Source organism: Cryptomeria japonica, chromosome 2, assembly GCF_030272615.1.
Source record: "Cryptomeria japonica chromosome 2, Sugi_1.0, whole genome shotgun sequence".
In the NCBI taxonomy this organism is placed as follows: domain Eukaryota; kingdom Viridiplantae; phylum Streptophyta; class Pinopsida; order Cupressales; family Cupressaceae; genus Cryptomeria; species Cryptomeria japonica.
The window spans coordinates 522,782,068-522,802,835 of NC_081406.1; the positions used below are offsets into that span (position 1 = coordinate 522,782,068).

At 38.9% G+C, this 20,768-nt stretch overlaps 1 protein-coding gene across 1 annotated transcript in view; it reads left to right on the forward strand.

The window, feature by feature from the left end:
- Positions 1 to 20,768, forward strand: part of LOC131035250 (uncharacterized) — a 367,961-nt gene that overhangs the window by 175,883 nt on the left and 171,310 nt on the right. Inside the window, exons 11-12 of the mRNA XM_057966917.2 lie at positions 5,133 to 5,269; positions 6,133 to 6,198. Coding sequence (XP_057822900.2) covers positions 5,133 to 5,269; positions 6,133 to 6,198 — 203 coding nt within the window. The remainder of the gene's footprint in view (positions 1 to 5,132; positions 5,270 to 6,132; positions 6,199 to 20,768) is intronic.

Sequence of the window (20,768 nt, forward strand, 5' to 3'; positions counted from 1 at the left end):
AAAATAAAAATAACTTTAAGTCATAAAAACATGTAAAGGGGTTTTAAAAACCCATTTACAAGTTTTACAAAACACTTAAAAGTCATTCTACTAGTAAAGTGGGTTTTAAAACCCTTTTTACCAGTTTTCCAAAAACTCGCAACTGGAGAAAAATTCCCTTACAAGACTAAAAGCTTGAAGGGGGTTTTGAAAAACAAATTACCAGTTACTGGTAATCATCGAAAAATTCCCCTACATTGAAGCAAAAACATAGCAAACGGACTCGAAACGTGACGAAATTCGAAACGTAGCTTGGGGATGGATCAACGATCGATCCAGTCCAAGGATGGGGCGAATTTTTGCCTCGGGAAGCGTGCCATAGAGATTTTTTTTTCATTTTTTAACAAAAATTTCCATGTAATAGTCCAATTTTTGAAATCAAAAATTGAGGACAAGACCTTGAATAACTGAAAATTCTCATAGGGTTTCTTGCTATGCTCTATAGGCTTCAAGTGATCTCCGAGTGAACTGTCAGTCCCTCCCTAAAAAATAGGGATCTCCCTAATATTTAGGAAACTGTCTCCAAACATCCAAAATGGCTCACAGAGCTTTTTGCCCATCTCCTCCACAAAATTAGGTCCCCTCCTAAAATTTAGGATATTGTCTCTGACCTTTGGAAACGTCAAATAAACTCTTGAAATACCATCAGAAGATGTCTTGTGTGATCCTGCAACCCTGAATGAGCTCCCTATCCATTTCACTAGCCTACGAGAACCTTGCAGATAGGCTAACCTCTGCAAAAGATACCGACCTAGGAAATTGGGACATTAGGAATATTATTGTCTAATATTAGGACAGAAATTTGGACTAGCAAAACCTTTGTCAAATCGTGCCTCAAACAATGTTTTATCAAAATAACACCAAGATTATATTTAGAGTGAACTTTATAGGGGACAATTCACTTACATCTCAATTGTTACTCTGATGGCATGATTTATCCATCAAACAATCATCCTATAGGCTCAATTTATTCTTTGTGGGGCCAACAAAATTCAGAAGAGAGAGTTCTTACAATGTGCACTGACATTAAATGTCTTCACATTCTTCTTTCAGTATGTTTTGTGAATCAAATAATGATTTTAAGCACCATTTATTGATAGCATTTGAAGGTCATTTATGTGCTTTTACTGATCATTTGAATACCTTATATTCTTAGGCATGATTCACTTAATTTGTCACCACTTTTAGGGATATACAACAAAGATTTTTAACTTGAAAGTCCTCCGACTTTCAGGCACTCTTCACTTTTTGTTTTGAATAAATGTTGGGTAAACTTTTTATTGTAGCTAGTGATATTGGCATGACACATCCACATGGAATGCTTTTGACCTGGAGCTAAGAACCGGTAAGTTCACAAACGGGGGACCTCATCCCCATTTAACAATGCTGAGGCTCAACCCTGCGAGCACATTGGATTAGGAAGGCACAAGCCTGCAATCACAATGGCCCAACGGGGGTTTGAACCTTGGTGGGCACAACCATAACACCACCACTTTAACCAACACACTATGGGATGAATCCTCAAGTGCTCTTCACTTAATGACTAGTAAACTTTTGAGTTTTTTTTCTATTGAATTCTATTGAGCATGGATCTTTGGTGCTTCATTTTGCAATTAGTATGCTAAAGGATTTTTTTAGAGACAACGCCATGATAGTCTTATGAGATTTTTTAGATTTTCCAATTGAGGTCTTTTCAGTTCCAAGTATTAGACCTTCCCTTTTCTATTTCCATTGCCATAGTTATCACCTACAAGGAGTTCATCATTTTCAATTAAAATAATGCAACCTTGAATTATCTACAAGAATTTGTTTGTTTGAAATGGCTATAGTCTGGACCATGATAGAACTTCATGACTTGACCAAAAACCATCATCATTGACCTTGATTTGACACACAAATGATAATGAATCGATAACACTAAAATTCACATCAATCAATAGAAACATCCGTTTTTGGATGGGAACAACAATTGGCTCTATCTTGGGACCATGGTTTATACTTGTGGCATAGGAGAACTACAAAATCTTTGGCTTTATGGTAGATTAGTTCTTTATTAGCTGGGTGATAGAGTTAAGATTCCGACTATTCCTCAACCACATAAAGATGAATGCTCTGAAAGACCCAAGTAATGACAAAACATGACATGACATGACAAAAAGGGATATTCAGTAATACATAACAAAATGTCATAATTGGGAAACACAATACATAATAACCTGAATACAAAAATGTTTTGTTATGAGTGAGAACAAAGGGAACGTAGGTGTGTTACATAAAACCATTTACATTTTAGGAAAATTAACCTCTCCTTTTGTGTAATGTCCCCTTCTTTGACCTAGGCATTCAGGGAAGTTTCATTAGCTTGTTTTACTCCCATGGGCTAATTCAAAGATTTTAAAATGGAATATTTTAATTTAATAAATTTAGTGGCCTTAAGTTGTTGCAGACAACTTTATTTAATTACTTTTTATAAAGTGAGTTAAAAGAAGAAATAAAATAAAGTCCTTTATGTGGACCAAAAAAGGTGATTATTTTAATAAAAGTGAATTTTGAAGAGGAACAAAGGAACTCATTTGGATATCGTGGACATTTTATTTCTCTATTGTAAGTTTGGTTGTGAGTTCAACTTCAAACCTTAGGATGAAAACCCTAGTGATTTTTGGTTTTGTGGATGAAAGATTTCTTCTTAGTCAAATTTGGGCTTAAATGGAGAAATAAGTAATTTCTTTGCAATTGCTGACATTAATGTTTCCAAGTACGTATTTATTGAGATTTGCATAAGAATAATAAATTTTCATTTTGATATATAAAAGGTAAGAAATTCAAGAAATACTAGTGGATTGTGTGCTAGTGAAGAAATGATTAAAAATCAGATATCTTTATTTATGTTGAGATTCTACCCTTTCCATACCATATGCTCAGATCAGCAAGGTCGTACCATTATTAATTGTCAATGAGGGGCAAAATTTGTTTTTGAAGACTCAAAAGCCTTAAGGGGAAATTCCTACGTAGTTATTAAAAAAGTCAAAGGAGTCAACTAGACTGTCCAATAAAGGATTCAAAACTCTTTTGGGCTTCCGTACTTCATATGCTAAGCCGTACCATGTATTGGGTCCCCGTGCAAGTGACGTGGCATGCTTGGTTTGTTAATTTCAAGCAATCAGATGTTAATCTAACCAATTAATTATAATCAGACTGTGAATAAACATGAATAGCAAGATGCCAATACCCTGGGAAAACCTCCCTCTTGGAGGTGAAAAACCCAGCCTTAAATATGATATGTATTATCTCAATTGTAGGCAATTACAATATAGCAAACTTATCTCAGATTGCTGTCCAAACAGCAAGTTGACAAGGTAATGAAGGATGCAGCCCTAATCAACAGTAGATGACCAAAAGAGAGGATCAGCAGCAGATGACAATAATAGGCTGGAGCAGAATTGCAGAAGATCTTGACAACTTCGCCCAACAATATTCTTGACTGAATTCGCACAAGTGAAGAGTTCGCTAAAATGTCGGAGAGCAGATTGCATTTGCTAAGAATGATTGTGTAAATGACTTCATCTTCAAGTGGATTATATACCATCCTATTTGGCGCTAAACATCCTCAAGTCGGCTTGCAAGATAAATAATTAATATTATACATTTTCCCACGTTAGGGATTGGGTCCAGCCCAATAGCCACCACGTTACAATTGAGCCCAGCCCAAAACATAGTTAATTGTTACATTTGGGTCTACCCTATCTACAAGTTACATTCAGTATAGGACCACAAGTTACATCACCCAATTAGGGTCAGACCAAATTGCAAGTTACTTTTATAGGGCCTGTACTATCCACAAGTTACATTATATATAGGTCTTTCCCAAACAAGACATAATTACAAGTTACATGTATTTGGGCCCAGCCCTAAGTTCAATTTACATAATAGATAATACATGTGTATTTTAATTGTCATTGACAACATTAAAATACAATAGATAGGTATCCGAGCTAGCTACTATTTCAACATGGTTGATAATGTAACGTACCCACTTTATGCCATTTTATTCGTGAGCTTTTGGCTAGTTCTATGTTTTTTTGTGAGAGCTCCTAGGTGTGTTCGAGAGGGCTCCTAATCTCTTGGAGGATCTGGTTCCAGCTTTAATTGGCATCTATTGATGGCACTGATCTCTTTTGGTGTTTTGGTTTGTAGTGATGCTTTCAGAAGTGTTTTCTGGCTCCTAGGGTGTTCTCCAAAGTTCTTGGAGAGCACATCTATATTTTTAGCAGGTCTCGAGTCCTAGAACACTAGATCCAAGTCCCTAGTCTTCAAATTTATTTCATTTTTATGAAAGAATTTTTTTCCATGATCTTGTCTAATCTCATCTTATGGACAACTAACTTATGTCTGCATGGGTATGAGAGCAATTACCCAAAACCAAGTGGCAGTGCCATCAAAAAGGTAGTGTAATGAAACACCAAAAAAAATTCTGAACATGAAATATTATACACTATATATGAAAACTATCACAGGCCATTCATACTACTAGAACAACATAAAATAGGGAAATTTGTGGAAATGGCTTTATTCTAACTAGGAACTTGTGCATTGTACAATATTTTCTTAGAACATGGTAATATTTTACAGGGAAAATATTATAGTATCCTAAATGGCTATCAGGTTCTGGCAGCCGCATAGACATCCAATGCGTTAACACCAATCATAACTTAAAGACTAAATTTACTTGTGTAAATCACTCACAACCAGTTAGCTTATTTATGCTTCCTTACTGTGATGTTTTATATTATGCTCTCATATTTTAATAATTTAATTCAATTTTGACTTGTTTGAGCTGTTAATGGCTAACTTATCCCAATTGAGAAACAACCAGCTGCCAATCAATATGAGCATGAATTGACTATAGTGCTCATGCAACTTTAAATTAACCATTTCCTTAAAGTTCAACATTAACTTTTACATTCAGATTTATGATTTTAGACTCATCAAGACTTTCCAATGAATTTTATGTCAATGACAGCTGACTTACCTAATAGCCATTTCAACATCTGTTAGCATGTATCAATTTCAGACATGATTTTCTATTATTGCAGAATGGTCGTTTTGATGCACCAGATCGGCTTTTTGTTAGCATGGAAGAATCCTGGGAGAATGTACTGAGTAATGCTGCTGATCTAAAGGAACTTATTCCAGAATTTTTCTGTTTTCCTTCTAATTTTCTTCAGATAAGGTTTGATTGCTTAATTCTTATCTTCTTTTAGGGCCCTTTCTTGTAGTTTGGAGGGTATTATTGTTTTGTTTCTTCCTTTGTCAGTTTGTAGATGCTTTTGGATGAGCCTACTTTCTTTTATTGCTATGAATCACTTTGTAGTGCATCGAGATCTTAATATCAGGAGTCAAAATTTGAAGTCTGATGAAGATGATTCATGTAAAAGGACTACTTAAAAATTATAATATATCTAGTTCTTATTTGTTATTTTTTTACAGTTGGAACCCTAGTGCTTCTTTAGGATGGTATCCAAACTCACTAAATGACCAATCTATCTGATTGGTAATTTCAAATTCTGCAAACTCTTAGCATTTCATTATGGTATAATAATTATATTTTGATCAAAGGAACTGTAAATAAATCATGAGCTTTTATAAACATAATTTATTGCAACTTATTAATAATTACTCCATCAAAATTAGATTGACATTAGTAGGAGATGTAGATATGCCTTTGTACAATTTAATATTTTCACTTTTTGGTTAGATGAGAGTAATATACGGGCAATATGACCTGTTTGAGTATTATTACTTGCTTTTTTCAGATCTCATGTAAAACTTCAAGAAGAAATTCAAGCAGTTCATGTTGGGCTTGAAATCAGGAATAGTCACCTATTGTTGTTATTTTTGTTTCATCTTAGGATTTGGCTTGACATTTTTTCCATTAAGCATATTAACCCCACCTCAAGTTTGCAAATTTTGATAAAAAATTCATGGGAATAATTCCTCTTTCTATCTGTGCTAATGAGTGTTAGAAAAAAAGCTTAGGCATCTGTTTGAATAATCAGATAATAGTTAAAGATATGACACTTGAAATTTGTGCAGGGATAACCTGAAACTTGGAATACGTCAAAGAGGAGATCTTGTTGGGGATGTTATACTTCCACCATGGTATCGTTTGACATGTTCACAATGCCATGATCAATTTGGATAAATTGTTTATGAAATTTGCATTTTTTTCATTTTAATAAATATGTTTTGTTACTGATGAATTTAATGACATTGTCATATTTTCTTCATAGACTTGCATTTAAATTTTATTTGGAGCAAGTGTCTTATTATAAATGCAAATATAAAGTGTCTTTATTTATCCTTCATACGCAACAATCTTAGTACTGTATTGGTATTTGCCAAAGTTCTTGTAGACAAATGCTTATATACAGGACATCCTGAAGAGCTTCAGCAAATGTCTTCCTGAAAGGATCATTGCTATAAAAATATTGGTGTTATTACAAACAATAAAACTACTTTGATGATTTACCAATCTATAAAATATTTTCAATTTATAGGTAGAAAGATGATACACAAAGTCAAAATTAAGTAGGATTCTAGCACATGCTTATCAATAGACTTTTATTACCAATATAAAATCTATAAATAAATTAGAGAGAAAAATTGAAACAAGTCATAATCTTACAGTCAAAATCAATAACAATTAACTTATTAAGATTTATTTTCTTACACAAGGATTTTCAAACAAGTTAACAATCCTTTCCACCACATAAAATAAAAGGAAGAAACAATTTGTATAGGCATGAATGGAAGAATTGTGGATGGCCTTAGGATGCCTTGAAGCAATTCAAACTTAATAAGAGTTTCTATCTGCCCCTTTGAGTAACCTGCTGTCAAATACAGTAGGATGCTTGTTTTGCATAAGGACTGCTCCAATGCCCTCACCTGAAGCATCATATTCGAATGCAAAAGGCTAATCAAAATTTGGCAATGCTAAAACTAGGCAAGTGCTCATAACCTCCTTAAAGTCTATCAAATGCCTATTGTGCTGCATTTATCTGAGTGAATGACACCTTTTTGATCAAATTTGTCAGGGGTGCTGCCAACTACGAAAATCCCTTAACAAACCTCTTGTAGTAAATGCATAAAGCAAGAAATCCTCTCAACTGAGATAATGTCTTAGGCAGTGGCCGATCCCTGATTGCCTGAATCTATCCATATCAACCTTGATCCTTTCTACATTGATCACATGCCCTCGCCCTAAGTAAAGAATCTCTATCATTCCAAACTCGCACTCAAACATTTTGGCATATGGTGATTGTGCCTCCATTACTCCCAAGACTTCATCAATATCCATATGATGATCTTCTTAAGTTTTTCTATAAATTAGAATATTGTCAAAGACGACTAGAACAAACTTACGAAATTGCTTGTTGAAAACATGGTTCATGCATGATTAAAAAGTAGTAGGCACACTTTTTAGCCCAAATGGCATGACCAAAAACTCATAATGACCATAGTGGCATCTGAAACTGTTTTGTGTATATCTTCTTCTCTTAACTCTAATTTGGTAATATCTCGATCAAAAATCAATCTTTAAAAAGTAAACTGCACCACGAAGCTCATCAATCAGTTCATCAATCTTGGGAATGGGGTACTTGTTCTTAATCATCTTCTTATTAAGGAACTTGCAATCAATGCACATACTCATAGTTCCATCCAAAGTTGGACTGCTCGCGACTCGACTCGACTCGCCAAGCCCCTGAGAAAAAAACTTGGCAAAAACTCGGAAAAACTCAGCGAAAAACTCGGCAACGTAAAAACACACTTAATTTTAATAAAAAATGCATTTTTTCGCAAAATTTAATGAGAAGATGCATCCAATGAGTCAATAAATGATAACACAAAAGAAACAAGCTGATTCTAGATATATTTAAATGTAAAGTGTCCACAAAATCGCATCCTCATGAGGAATGCTGATGGCTGGAATGAAAATAGTAAATAGTTTTTGTAAAACCAAAAGTAAATACATCATTACAAATTAGAATTACAACTTCCTCTTCCCAACTCTAGCTAAAACTATTTACTATTCCTCTTCCTCTTCCCAGTGGAGATCTTCTCAGTTCTGAGGGTGAGAAAAAGAGGGGTAGATAGATAGGTCTAGATCTTGGTGGAGATCTACAAACGTGCAATATTTGAAATTTCATCATTCATACTGATAGTTTCAAACTTTCCACTCTAAAATGTATAATACCAAGATTTCTTCAATGCTAATTATGTTGTTATATGGAGCCTAATCAGACTTGGAGGTTAAATTTTCCCTACTTCCATCGGCGCAATTTCCCCCTATATTTTTCGACAGGAGTTTGGGGGCAGCGCCCCTTGCGATACAGGGCGGGGTCGAGGGGCCAAAAATACTTTTATTATTTTATAAAAGCGTTGGGTGTTATAAAGTATAAGAAAGGAAAAAGACCAGCATTCCACGGGGACGCGTCCCCCACCTTTTTGGGTGCGTCCCCCCGTCAGAGACGTCTCGGGGACGGGGGGACAGGGATGCGACGTGCCCCGCCGTCCCGCCACCGCCACCCAATTGCTGCCGGGACGTGGAGACGTCTCCCCGTCTCCGCGTCTCCCAGGGAGACGTGGAGACGTCTCTTCGGAGACGTCTGGGCGTCTCCTTGGGAGACGCCTGGGCTTCTCCCCGTCCCTCGAGAAACGCCCAAGCATCTCTCGAGGGACGGGGAGACGCCCAGGCGTCTCCCGCGTCCCCACGCCTAAACAAACTAAAAAAGCCACATTTTAAAAAACATGTACCTTTTGGGGGGATTAAGAGGTAACCCTAATTGGACGTGGGCCCCACCCAACCCCCCAAAACAACACAAAAGCATGTTTTTTTTAGATTTAGCTCTCATTTTGGTAAACTGATTTTTTTTTCCAGCAAGCTAAAGAGGAGGAAAAACTTGAAGAAGACTGATTGAAGGGGTGAGAAAAGCTGATTGCAAGTGTGATAGGAGCTAGAAGAAGCAAGAAGAAGAGGAAGAAGAAGATTCTTCCACATTTTGGAGAGATTTTTCAAGCACAAGGTAGGGTTTCTCAACTTTTTCTTGTTTTTTTTTTGTTTTTTTTTGAATATTTTCTGATTTTCATTGTTCTATGTCATTTTTGGATTTTTTTTCCCTATTCATCTCAAGACTCAAAATGAGATTTGATGTTGAATCTTGAGGGCAAAATGATTCATCATTTGCCCTCAAGATTCAACATCAAATCTCATTTTGAGATGAATAGGAAAAAAATTTAAAAATATATTGTTAAACTAGGCTGATTTTATTTTTATTTTGTGAAATGCAGTGTCAATTTCACAATGAGCTCCCAAGGCATGAGTGAAGATGACATGGAAATCCATTCTCATAGTGAGAATGATTCATAATATGAACCTGAAAATGAGGGGGGTGACCATGGGGCTGATCTTGGAGCCCAATCTAGCTCTATGGCAAGTGCACCAGCTAGTACAGGTTGCCCTTCAGAGTTGTTGGCACCATATGCTAGGGGTCATTTTGATCCTAAGTCTCCTCTAAAACAGTTTGCTTCACGAATATTAGTACAAGGCATTGCATCACATTCAAGTGGGGGAACAAGGAAGTGGAAGTGCAATATTTGTGACACAGAATGGTTCAGTAGCATTAGTAGGGTGAATGCACACTTTCTGTTTTGGAGAGGAAAAGGCATGAAACATTGTAAATTTTTGGAGGAAGCCAAAAATATACAGTACAGAATTGAGTTTAACAGGATTTGGGGGGTTCCAGATGACACAAATATTTCAATGCCTACTACTTTGTCTGCTAGAACAGCACTTCATACTTCTCATGCTTTGCAGACGGGAGGAATGATGTTTGGATCTCCATCCACTTCCACTTCTACTGCCGCCAAGGCTGGGAAACGTAAGTTGCAGATAGCACAGAGCAACCCCATTACTGATATGTTTAATGTGCAGCTGAGAGATGAGATAGATGAATCCATTGGCAAGTTCTTTGCCAATGGCATTCCATTTCATGTTACACGGTCTCCTTATTATAGGGAGATGATGGCTATGGTGGCCAAGGGAGGACCATCTTATGTGCCACCAGGGGAGACGAAAATGAGGACGTCGATCTTGGATAAAAGCTATTCCAAGATCAATATTTTGATGGAGAAGATGAAGGCATATTGGGTGGCATCGGGGTGCAACATAGTTATGGATGGGTGGACGAACATTAGCCATCGTCCACTCATCAACGTCATGGTCACATGTGCAGAGGGCCCATACTTCCTTAGAGCAGTTGATTGTACAGGGCATCGTAAAGATGCTGATTTCCAGTTTCAGGTCCTTAGGGAGGCTATTGAGGAGGTTGGGCCACAAAATGTGGTCCAAGTAGTGACAGATGCAGCCCATGTGTGTAGAGCAGCAGGGAGACTCATTGAGGCAGCCTATAGACACATTTGGTGGACCCCATGTTGTGTGCATGCCATGAACAATGCACTCAAGGACATGGGGAAGATAGACTGGATTAGAGGAGTGGTCACCGATGCGAGAGATGTGCAAATGTTTATCTGCAACCACCACACTTCACATGCACTCTTCAGGACCTTCGCGAAGGAGGAGTTCTTGAAACCAGTTGAGACTAGATATGAATCCTATTTCATTCTCTTGGAGAGAATGATTGAGTTGCAAGAGGCATTGCAACTCATGGTTATGACTAATGAGTGGAATAGGTGGGCTGAGGCCAAGAAAGAGCAAGGGAGAAGGGTGAAGGAGATAGTGAAGGTTGATGTGTTTTGGACTGATGCGAAATACATTGTCTCTATCATTTCTCCAGTATTCCAGGTGATCAGATATGGGGATGGGGATGCACCTAACCTTGGAGAGGTGTATGAGTGCATTGACTCTATGCTTGACCAGATGAGGGCTGCTGTGCGAGTGAAGGACCCCTCTTTAGCATTCTACAATGAGCAAATCCAGCCTATCATTCAACGTAGATGGGACAAGTTGAACACTCCTTTGCATATGGCTGCCTTTGCCTTGAATCCTAAGTGGTACAAGGCTAGACTGGGTAGATTGACACCAATTCAGGATGATGAGGTGAAGGCGGGTTTCTTTAGATGCATAGAGAAGATGTTTGATTCCAGAGATGCCGGCACAATGCACACTGAGTGGGGAAGATTTGCCACTCTTAGAGGTTATTCAGATGCGGCAAAGATGGATATAGACAACATGGCACAGGAGGACCCACTTTTATGGTGGAATTGTCATGGCTCGAAATCTTTGACCACCACTCTAGCCATCCGTTTGCTATCCCAGATTTCCAGTTCTTCAGCTGCTGATAGGAACTGGTCTACATATAGCTTCATCCACTCTCTTAAGAGGAAGAGACTTACCTCTAAGAGAGCAGAGAAGCTTGCAGCTGTACACAGTGCTTTGCATCTCATTGACCACAAGACACTCATGTACAAGGAGAGTCCAGCGGCACGATGGGATGTAGAGCCAGAGGAGCCTTCACAGATTGATGAGGATGATCCTACCACTTCAGATGCAGGGCTAGTTGGTGTAAGCTTGAGGGACCTTGATCCTCAGGAGTCCAGCAGTTCCAGTGAGGAGGAGTTCGCAGATGATTAGAGGCCTCCATTAGCTACAGTTTGAGTTTTCAGTTTTGTCATTTTGTATTTGACTCTAGTCTCTTTTGTAATGCTATTGCTACACGTATTTGTATTTGGCTACTCATTGTAATGATGAATCATGTAATCATCTTTATTATTATAGACTTTGCAATGGCATCAGATATTCGTATTTTCTGTTTCCTTTTTCGATATTCATATGATAGAAATGAGAAATCTCCAATTTGACAATTTCATTTGTCAAATTTTATTTACTTTTAGCAATTAGTTACGTATCACTAATCTAAGTAATCTTGGTATTTCCTATAGTTTCATTTGAAATCTAATTCTTATACTCTTATACTGTTATACATCTTTTCAAAACTAGTTTTTCAAGTACTATATGTATATGTATAAGTATATGAGCACCACCACCCCGCCACCCCCCCGCCGTCGTCCCCAAATTTAGACCCTTGGTCCCCCTGTCCCGGAGACGCGTCCTCGCGTCCACCCGTCCCCGATGCCCGTGGAACACTGAAAAAGACATATTGAAATGCCACTTATACTTAAATGTTATATTTCATGTGTATATTCTAATGAAGAGAATGAAATTGACCTGAAAAAACAAAAAATGATAATTTTTTGACATGTTTGGGCCTCATTTTTTAGTCTAACCGAGTTTTTAAAGAAACTTGGCTAGTTTTTTGCAAAAACTTGGCGAGTTTAGCTGCAAGTTAAAGTCATAAAAACTCGCAGAGCTCAAAAACTCGGCGAGTACTCTGCGAGTGTGCCATCTATTGTTTCATCCTTCGTTTTGACCAGCACTCCTAAAGGAACAAACGGATTGAAACTAGGCTTGATATGCCCGATATATCGAGGATCTCTTTGATTTCCTTTTCCTCCTTATTCCTTTTTGGATGGCATTAAGGAGTGGTAATAACATTTTTAGCACCCTCATTGAGCTCAATCACATGCTTGAAACTTCTATTTGGTGGCCTACCAAGGGAAATTTCACCAAACACCAAATGCTTATCCAACAATGATTGTGTAGCAACATGATAGTGTCTTTGTAATATGCAGTCTAGTTTGATACACTTTTTTTTTGATTTTTCGAGTAATTTTTTAATATACTGTTTGCTAGTCCATTCAACCATAATAGTTATGCAAATACATAAACAACTTGCAGCTCTTTGAATACATTAAACTTCATGAAACTCAGAAGAAACACACTAAATAATTTTCAGAATTTATGTCAGACCCAAAAAGGCAGCTTTCTTCACCAATTTGACGACATTTATATTAGAAAGAGATTACATAACAATTTCTTACATACCCAGAATAGCTGTGCTGGAAAATGAGGTTATTCTTTACAAGAATCAACAATAATAGAGCACCAAACCTAAGCGCTCACAGCAGCAACCCAACAATAGTACGGCTGGAACTAAACAAGCTCAGCAGCAAAGAAAACATTCAGCAACAGCAGATTCGAGCCCTCAATAACCCAACTGCTCCACTCCAAAACCCTACGTCCAGCAAAAACTGAAATAAATGCTTAAAATGGGACGGATTCAGCAAGTACAGAAAGGCCCAACAAGTGTGGTTACAGCAGCAAATGAAATCTTAATCGACCTTCCTTAATCGCCCTTCTATAGTCTCCAAAAGGTTGCCAATCAAATCCTCTAACTGCAAATTTAATCTCTATGAAGCACAATGTGTTTCGTGGATGAAAACACCCAATGTATTCTTTAGACTATGTCTCTCAATAGCGTGAAAAATGTTATTCAAGAGGGTTTCCGTCCTCAAGAACCTTTGAGAAATTATCTCCAGCAAATAGGCTCACAAATTCTCCAACCAAGCATATTGAAAATGAACTCTTAAGAGTCTTTTATAACATTCCCAGGAGAGCCCACACACTTTTCCAGCCAATGTGGGATAAATAGAAATACTTCCCTTTTGATTTTTAAGTCTCCAAGTGCCTTTAATGAAGGGGAACTTTTAATATTTAAATAACTTTCACTTTAACTTATGTCCACATATCAAGAAAGTTAAATATTTGAATTTTAACTTTATAACTTAACTTGATTGATAAATACATTAATAGTCACAATTGATTATTAAAATCTCTAGTTGATATCAACAATTACCATCGACAAGATATTATCCATGAATAATTGATGATCCTAACCTGGCCCAATTGTCTTACTATAAATAGTAAGTATCTCAAAACCATACCAAAACACCTCGGAATTGCTTGAAACTGAAACTGTCTTGGCCAAATATCCTCAAGATCCCTTAAATCTCCTAGTTAGCCTACAGGACCATGGAGAAACAGGCTAAGGATAACATCATACAACATGTGCCATAAAGGGGACATTACAGTCTTTCACCATTTGTGAAGGTCTTGGTGGAAAACAAGCATCGAGACATACCCCAAAGGACCACCTTATTTCCACCCACCACCTTCTTTCCATCCATGTTAAATTTTAATTCCATTGTTTGAAATTTCTATGAATATTTACCAAGTAAATGCAATCAATGAACTCCCAAAACAACATTTGTTTCACCAATATCGACTACATAAAAGTAATTGATGAGTTTGTGATTACCGAACATAAGATTCATTTGTAATATTTTCTTCGTCCAACTAATGATGAATCCATCTACAACCTGTTGACGTGTTTGAAATCGCATCGCTGCAAACTCCATACGGCCAACGCAGAATAGAATAAACTGGCTGAGTGTCCTATCCTCTCTTGAGATAAGGAAATCCCTAGTGCTATGTCTCGTGCTTGATCAAAGGGGACAACCTCAAGGTTTCGTTTGTCAGGTTTTGACTGCGGGATTGCTCAGTGGTTTGATGTGTTTTTGCTAGAAACACAAGGGGACTTACGGTGAGATAGGCGATTGCTGGATGAGTTCCCCAAAACTTTAATGGTCTTGCTTATCAAATGGTTTAAGTTGGGTTGATACTGTCTTCAATAGGACTATGGATTCTCTTGATAAAAAAGGGGAAAAAGGGAAGGATAGGGGGAGAGAGATACAGAAAATATAAATTTTAACTAAGATAGCAGATTCAGTAAACAGACGGACACCTCCAAATAACTAAATTAAGCATTACCAGCCATTTAAACACAATACTTGCATCAATCTAGTGCGATCTTCAAGGGAAAATTGGATTTTCATGTTATTAAATACAACATCAGAATTTTGACATTCATTCAGTGAGCATTCAACAACCGAACTAAGTATGTGAAAGGTTCAGATTAACCATACAGAAGGAAAGACAATCAGCCATTCCCTAATGGTATGAACAACGACGATTCTATCAGATGTTTACTTAGAAAATGCTATATAAAGGAAAGAAGCATAACTGAAAAATTCTAAATTAATGAAGAAGGAGATCATGTACTCACAAGGAAACTTGAAATAGTCTTAACTTTGCATTAAATCCTATAAATCTCGCCAGAGCTTCAACAACAATCCAAGAACTTCTTACAAAATGAGGGAAAACCAGTCTCTTAAATAGGCCTCAAAAATGGATGAATGGCCAAGATCTAATCTAAACAAGAGGCCCAGATTCATTCATAAAACATGGCTGCCCATACCCATAAATGGGAGGCAAATATCAACAACCACCCCAAAGGGAGTAATAACTACCCAAAAAGGTAATTAGAACATATTCATAAATAATCCAAAAAGGTGCATACATAAAGTTTTACATTTTAGTTGACTTAGAAGTCAAACATGACCTTTTGGTCCAAAAGTGTATTTTCAAGTTTTAAAAGGAAAAAAGCACTTTCTAGGAAAGTACTTTTTCCTTTCCAGTTTCAGAGGCTTTCACCAAGAATTGATCCTCTCCATGCAAATATTCTTGCCAAAGGTCCCGACCTGCTGCACGTTCCTCGTGAACATACCCCTGGAACCTGATGCATAATTGAAATAGCAGACTGAATGGAGGCATAGGGGGATGATGAATTTTGTACTGCATGCTCTCCAGATAATGATGTATATGCTTCAAACCGTCCTGCCAGCTGGACCGATTAGCCTCAAAACTCAAGATATCAGAGTGTAATTTACTAGCAAAATCTAGGTCCTTTGTAGAGTAGGCGACCTTGCCTATTTTTAATCTATCCTCCCAGTCTGGATGGATTACGGGATCGGACAAACTGTTTTGCCAACCCAAACCATGGATCGGAGGATTACTCCACCAAGTTCCCTTGTGTTTCTCAAAATTTCTTCGCATGTCTCTTGCTCTTTGTTAATAGTGGCCTTTGTGTCATTCTTCATGCTGATAGCCCAGTACCATTCTTTAAAAATGTTGACGTCGTGGGGGTCCAAGATGTTAGACAATGTAGGAATTTGTGGATGGGTCTAGAAGAGAGCCGTCATGAGGGGAGGAGTTGTAGTAACGGCTTCATGAATTATGAGGCATTCCCGCTTCATCTTGTATAATTTGACCAAAACGGTTTCCCGTTGGTGGGCCATTTTCTTTACATCCTTAATGATTAGCTCCCCCTTCTCCTTGAGACTTTGAATTCATTCTCTAACGGCCCTTGTGGTGTCTCGTACTCCTTCAAATTCTGTTGTGGTCCTCTGTGCCAATCCGTTGGGGGAATATGGGATTTGGAACCATTGTGTAATGGTCTCAGGAGTTGATTAATGTATCCCTCGGCCTGCTCAGCACGAGTTCGATACATATCTTTTTCAGCTGTTATTTCTTGAAGTTGCCTGAGTATGTTCTGCATTGAGTCCTTGAATTCCTCTTTTTTTTGCTCCTTAGTGGCTCTCCCGATGGGGACAGTCGTGATGCTATAATCTGATCTGCTGGCTTGTCTACAGGCGGGGTGGCAATGTGAAGAGTGCGGTTCCTTTGATCATCTTTGGTCATTCTAGAATATGCCTTGGGCTTTTTCTTCCCCTTAGCTTTAGCTTGGTCTATGCGTGAGAAGATGTCCTCCAAATCAATAGGTGGTTTGGTGGCGGCCTTGCGCTGGGCTCTGGCAATTAACCATTCTTGAGGTACTGTCTGTGCTGATGATATGGTTAAGTTTGCATTCTGTTCTTTGATGTTTTCAGCCGACTCATCGCAAATTCGCAGCTGTTCTGTTATCGTAGGGGTGGAGGAGGTGCCAAGTTCCTTGCTTGCAACTGAATTTTCTCCCACTTCACTGAACAATTGTCTGGTGCCTTCGTGTGATGGTTGCTCTTCAGTCCTTTCGAGCTCGCGAGTCTCCTCTGTCCTTTGCTGTCCTTCAACGGTAGAGTCATCTTTGGTTGTATTGTGGAGCAGCAATTCATGGCGGCTCTGTTGCATGGGTTCATGCACTTCGATCCCCTGAATGGATGGAATTTCTCCTTCCCCAACTTGGTTAACTGGCTCGGCTGATTCAATAGCTCTTAGCTCGGTGTCTAGCGTGTCGGGTGCGGGAGGATCATCAACTCCAAATGCATTAATGTCACTCTAGGAAGGCGGAGCGGGTATATAGTCTAGTTCTACTACATCGTCGGATGAACTGGGGTCCTTTGATGATGAAGTGACCTCTGGTCTCCTTATAGGAATCTTTTCCCTTCTTGTTCTCTTGGACGTCCGAGTCCCTCTGCAAGCCTTAGCCTTCTTTCTCTTCTCAGGTTTCTCAATTTCTTCTCTGGGTGCACTGGAAGTTCCCTCATCTTCGAAAGACTGAGAATCGAGGCTACCCATTAAGTGGTAGGTGAACTGGACTCCTTCACGAATTAGTCTCTCAATCTGCTGATGCAACCATTGGTCGGCATATCTTGCTGGGGCTGCCATGACTGCCTCAAAATCAGTGATTGGGTCTTGCGACCAATCAACGCTTGGCAAAAGATGCCTTACTACCTCAAATTCTTGGACTTGCAGACAATTCCCCGAATCTGTGAGTTGATCTGGGACCCGACGATATTCAAAGAGTCGCATTTGCTGCACACTCAGCCTAGAATATTCATGCCTCCGGACCTCATAGTCATCAGAGTAGTTCTTCCAATAATCCTCAACTGACTCCTTTGCTCTATACCGCCTGCCATAGGCCTTCTTTGCCAGATTGTCATGATCGAAGCATTTCCTTGGAAAATGCTCCTGTAGGCCATAGGAGGCCAGCTCTGCTAAGGATTCTTCTGCCTGGGTGGGGGTCTTTAGATGGACATCCTGGTTGCCTATAATTATGGGGAATGCAAATCCAGCCTGCTTGCTTTCTCTGAGTAAGATGCCGGTCGAACGTGACTTCCTTGCGACCTCCATAAGAACTATCTTGTCGGTCGGGTGCCGTGGAAGTGAGAGAGGGGCACCATCAAAGCCAACTAGCCGGATATAAGAGAACCTTGGGAACTGGATGAACCAGGCCCCGTATCTCTGTACTAGAATAGTAGCTTGCTTCGAGAGCCTTATGTGTAATCGTCCCTGCATTAGCCTAACTAGGCGCATTGTGAAGGCGTCATTGACGCGCTCATACTGGCCAACTGCATAAGCCGGGTTGTTCTTCTCCCTCTGAGCTATATCCTGATAGTGAAGCTGTGGGTAACAATCGTATACCTTTACTTGATTCGGCCCATTCCCAATTTCACCTTTCATTATCAAACCTGGTAGTGGCTGGTTCTTGGCGAACATGTAGACCAAGTAGGAGGTCATAGTGAAGTACTTTTTGCTCTCAAGTTCACTTAGCTGAGTGTGGATGTTGTCGCTTATAATCTGGGCCCAGTCAAACTTAGACTTCCTAGCAAAGACTTGCTCTATGAAATAAAACATCCACTCTTCAAAGTAGTTGGATTTAGGAAGTCCCATAACCCTGCTGGGCAATGTGACCATATCCCCATGCTCATTGTGAAAGTCACTTCTTGGGGTCTTTTTCCCAATTCTGACGCTTGGAGGTCTTCTCTCTTTGTGCCAGTCTTCGTTGATTAGTGTTCTGCATCTAGTAGGATTCATATCATACGCCCCCTGTGCTTCGTCTATAGTCGTGGCCGTGGGATTGTTTGGGAAGAGAATGTCGAATGCGTCACCAATGGCCTCAGGAGTGAAGTTAGCGAGGGTCATGTTCTCGAGTAGCACCAATCTGGAACATGGCTGGTAATGTCGGGCAACTTCTACCACTAACTCATAGTTTTGTACTGCTGGAGGAAATCTCGCCGCTTGGGCGATGCTACTTTCCACCATCTGTCTGGGCCTGCCATAGGCATTAGGGGAGAAGACCCGATTGTTGAAATCCTGGATATCAATATGGCCTAGGTCGGTATCACCGACACTGTCCCAGACACTCTGAACTTTTGACTCCCTCAATCCCCCATTTTGATATTGATATTTCATCCTTTCAACTTTGCGTGGGATATTTGATTTGGATGCTCGCGATGTCTCGGTTGTAGTGGGCGTCTTTGATGATTCCACCGTCGATTTAGGCATTTATCCTGCACAACTGGACGTGGATTACGAGGTGATATAAAAGAAGTAAGGTGGGATAGATAGAGAACATGCCAGCATTCAAGGATTAATTCAAAAATTAGATTGGAAACAACGTGATATTGCTAGTTGAGAGCTTGATTGATTTAAAGGAAAATATTTATGAAGCTTTTGATCGCGAATTTGTACTTAAGCATTTTTGGGATTAATTTTCAAAATGGACAGAGCTAGAGAAACTTCCCTAAGTTTTGAAAATACATTTTCTAGCTGATCCTTAGGAGTAAGTTCTGATTTCAACTGCCTTGCATGATGCTTTATAATTGGAAAAAAGATGCGAATTTTGAAGATTTAAGTATTTTAATCAATTTTCGCATGGACATCCATCCAATTTGTAAATATTTCAGACGATCAAGAGAGAGACGAAGCGTACTTACCTGGTGAAAATGGACGGCGAGAAACTGTCTGATTTGCTGTGTAAGAACGAATGGATAGTTCTGCAAATTTTAAATGGGAGGGTCTGCAATTTTGAATTCCAACGGTTAACTTTGTAATTCAAATTTTTGCGGCTGCGGTTTGAAAGGAATTTGTCATTTTGAGTTTTAGACTAAGCGATTTTTTACCTTAGATGAAATGGCAATTTGAACTTGGATGCTTGGAAGGGTTTATGTCAGCGTTTTAGCTTGGATGCAAATTATGCTTTCTGGCTCCACCTTTCAAAACCCTACGCGATCCTCTCTCACGCGAACTTCGGTGGGATGGGGGGTTTTTGCAGACTTTTAAACTTCACAATTCCCCCTCCTAAATCGCGAACTTCGCATGCTTTCACGTTTTATCGCCTATTGCTCTTTCTGCGCTGTGATTTTCAGAGAAATGGGAGACTTTGCCAATTTCGAATTCCTTATATTTGCCCTATGCGTTGCGATTTTGCCCTAGATGGCAAATTTCGGACCTCTAGGACGTTTTGCGAGCAATGCGAACTTTGAAGTCATTTCCTGATTCACACCATTTGGCGATTTCGCCAATTTTCACCTCTTTTTTTTTGTTTTTTTTGCTTCTTTCTTCGAGCTCCCGACTTTCGGGGATATGGAGGCCCTCTAAAACTTAGACTTTGTTTTTTAACCTAAGTGCGAACTTCGGATGCCTACATCTTTTTCGGACTTTTGAACACTTTGGCAATTTTAAACAAACTTCGGACCATTTGGCACTTTTGCCAATTTCGAATTTTGGACTTTTGAACATTTTTGTCAACTTAAGGCATTTTCGGACCTTAGGGTTTTTTTGTGAATTTTAAGTGAATTTCGGACCTCTGGCACTGTTTGCCAACTCTTGCAATTTTCGGACCTTTAGCCGATTTTGGCAATTTTTTAACCTTTTGAAATTTTAACCTGTTGTGACCATTTCACACATCGCCCCATTAAAATGGGGGCCCCGTCTTTTTGCTTTTGTTTTGCCTGTTCTTCTCTCTGCTTTTAGGGTTTTGAGTAAGTGAGTGAGTCGTCTGGACTAGGGTTAAGCCTTAGGAGTTTCCTTTTGATATTTTCAAGCCGAAGTCCAGTCAAATTTTGAAAGATTATTAAGCATCCTCCCAAAGATTGCAATTTTGAAATAGCTTGAGTCTGTCAGGAAGTTGAGTATGTCTCAGGATGGGTCCAGTCAGGATTTTGAGGGCAAATTCAAGTTAGGTCTAAAGTGT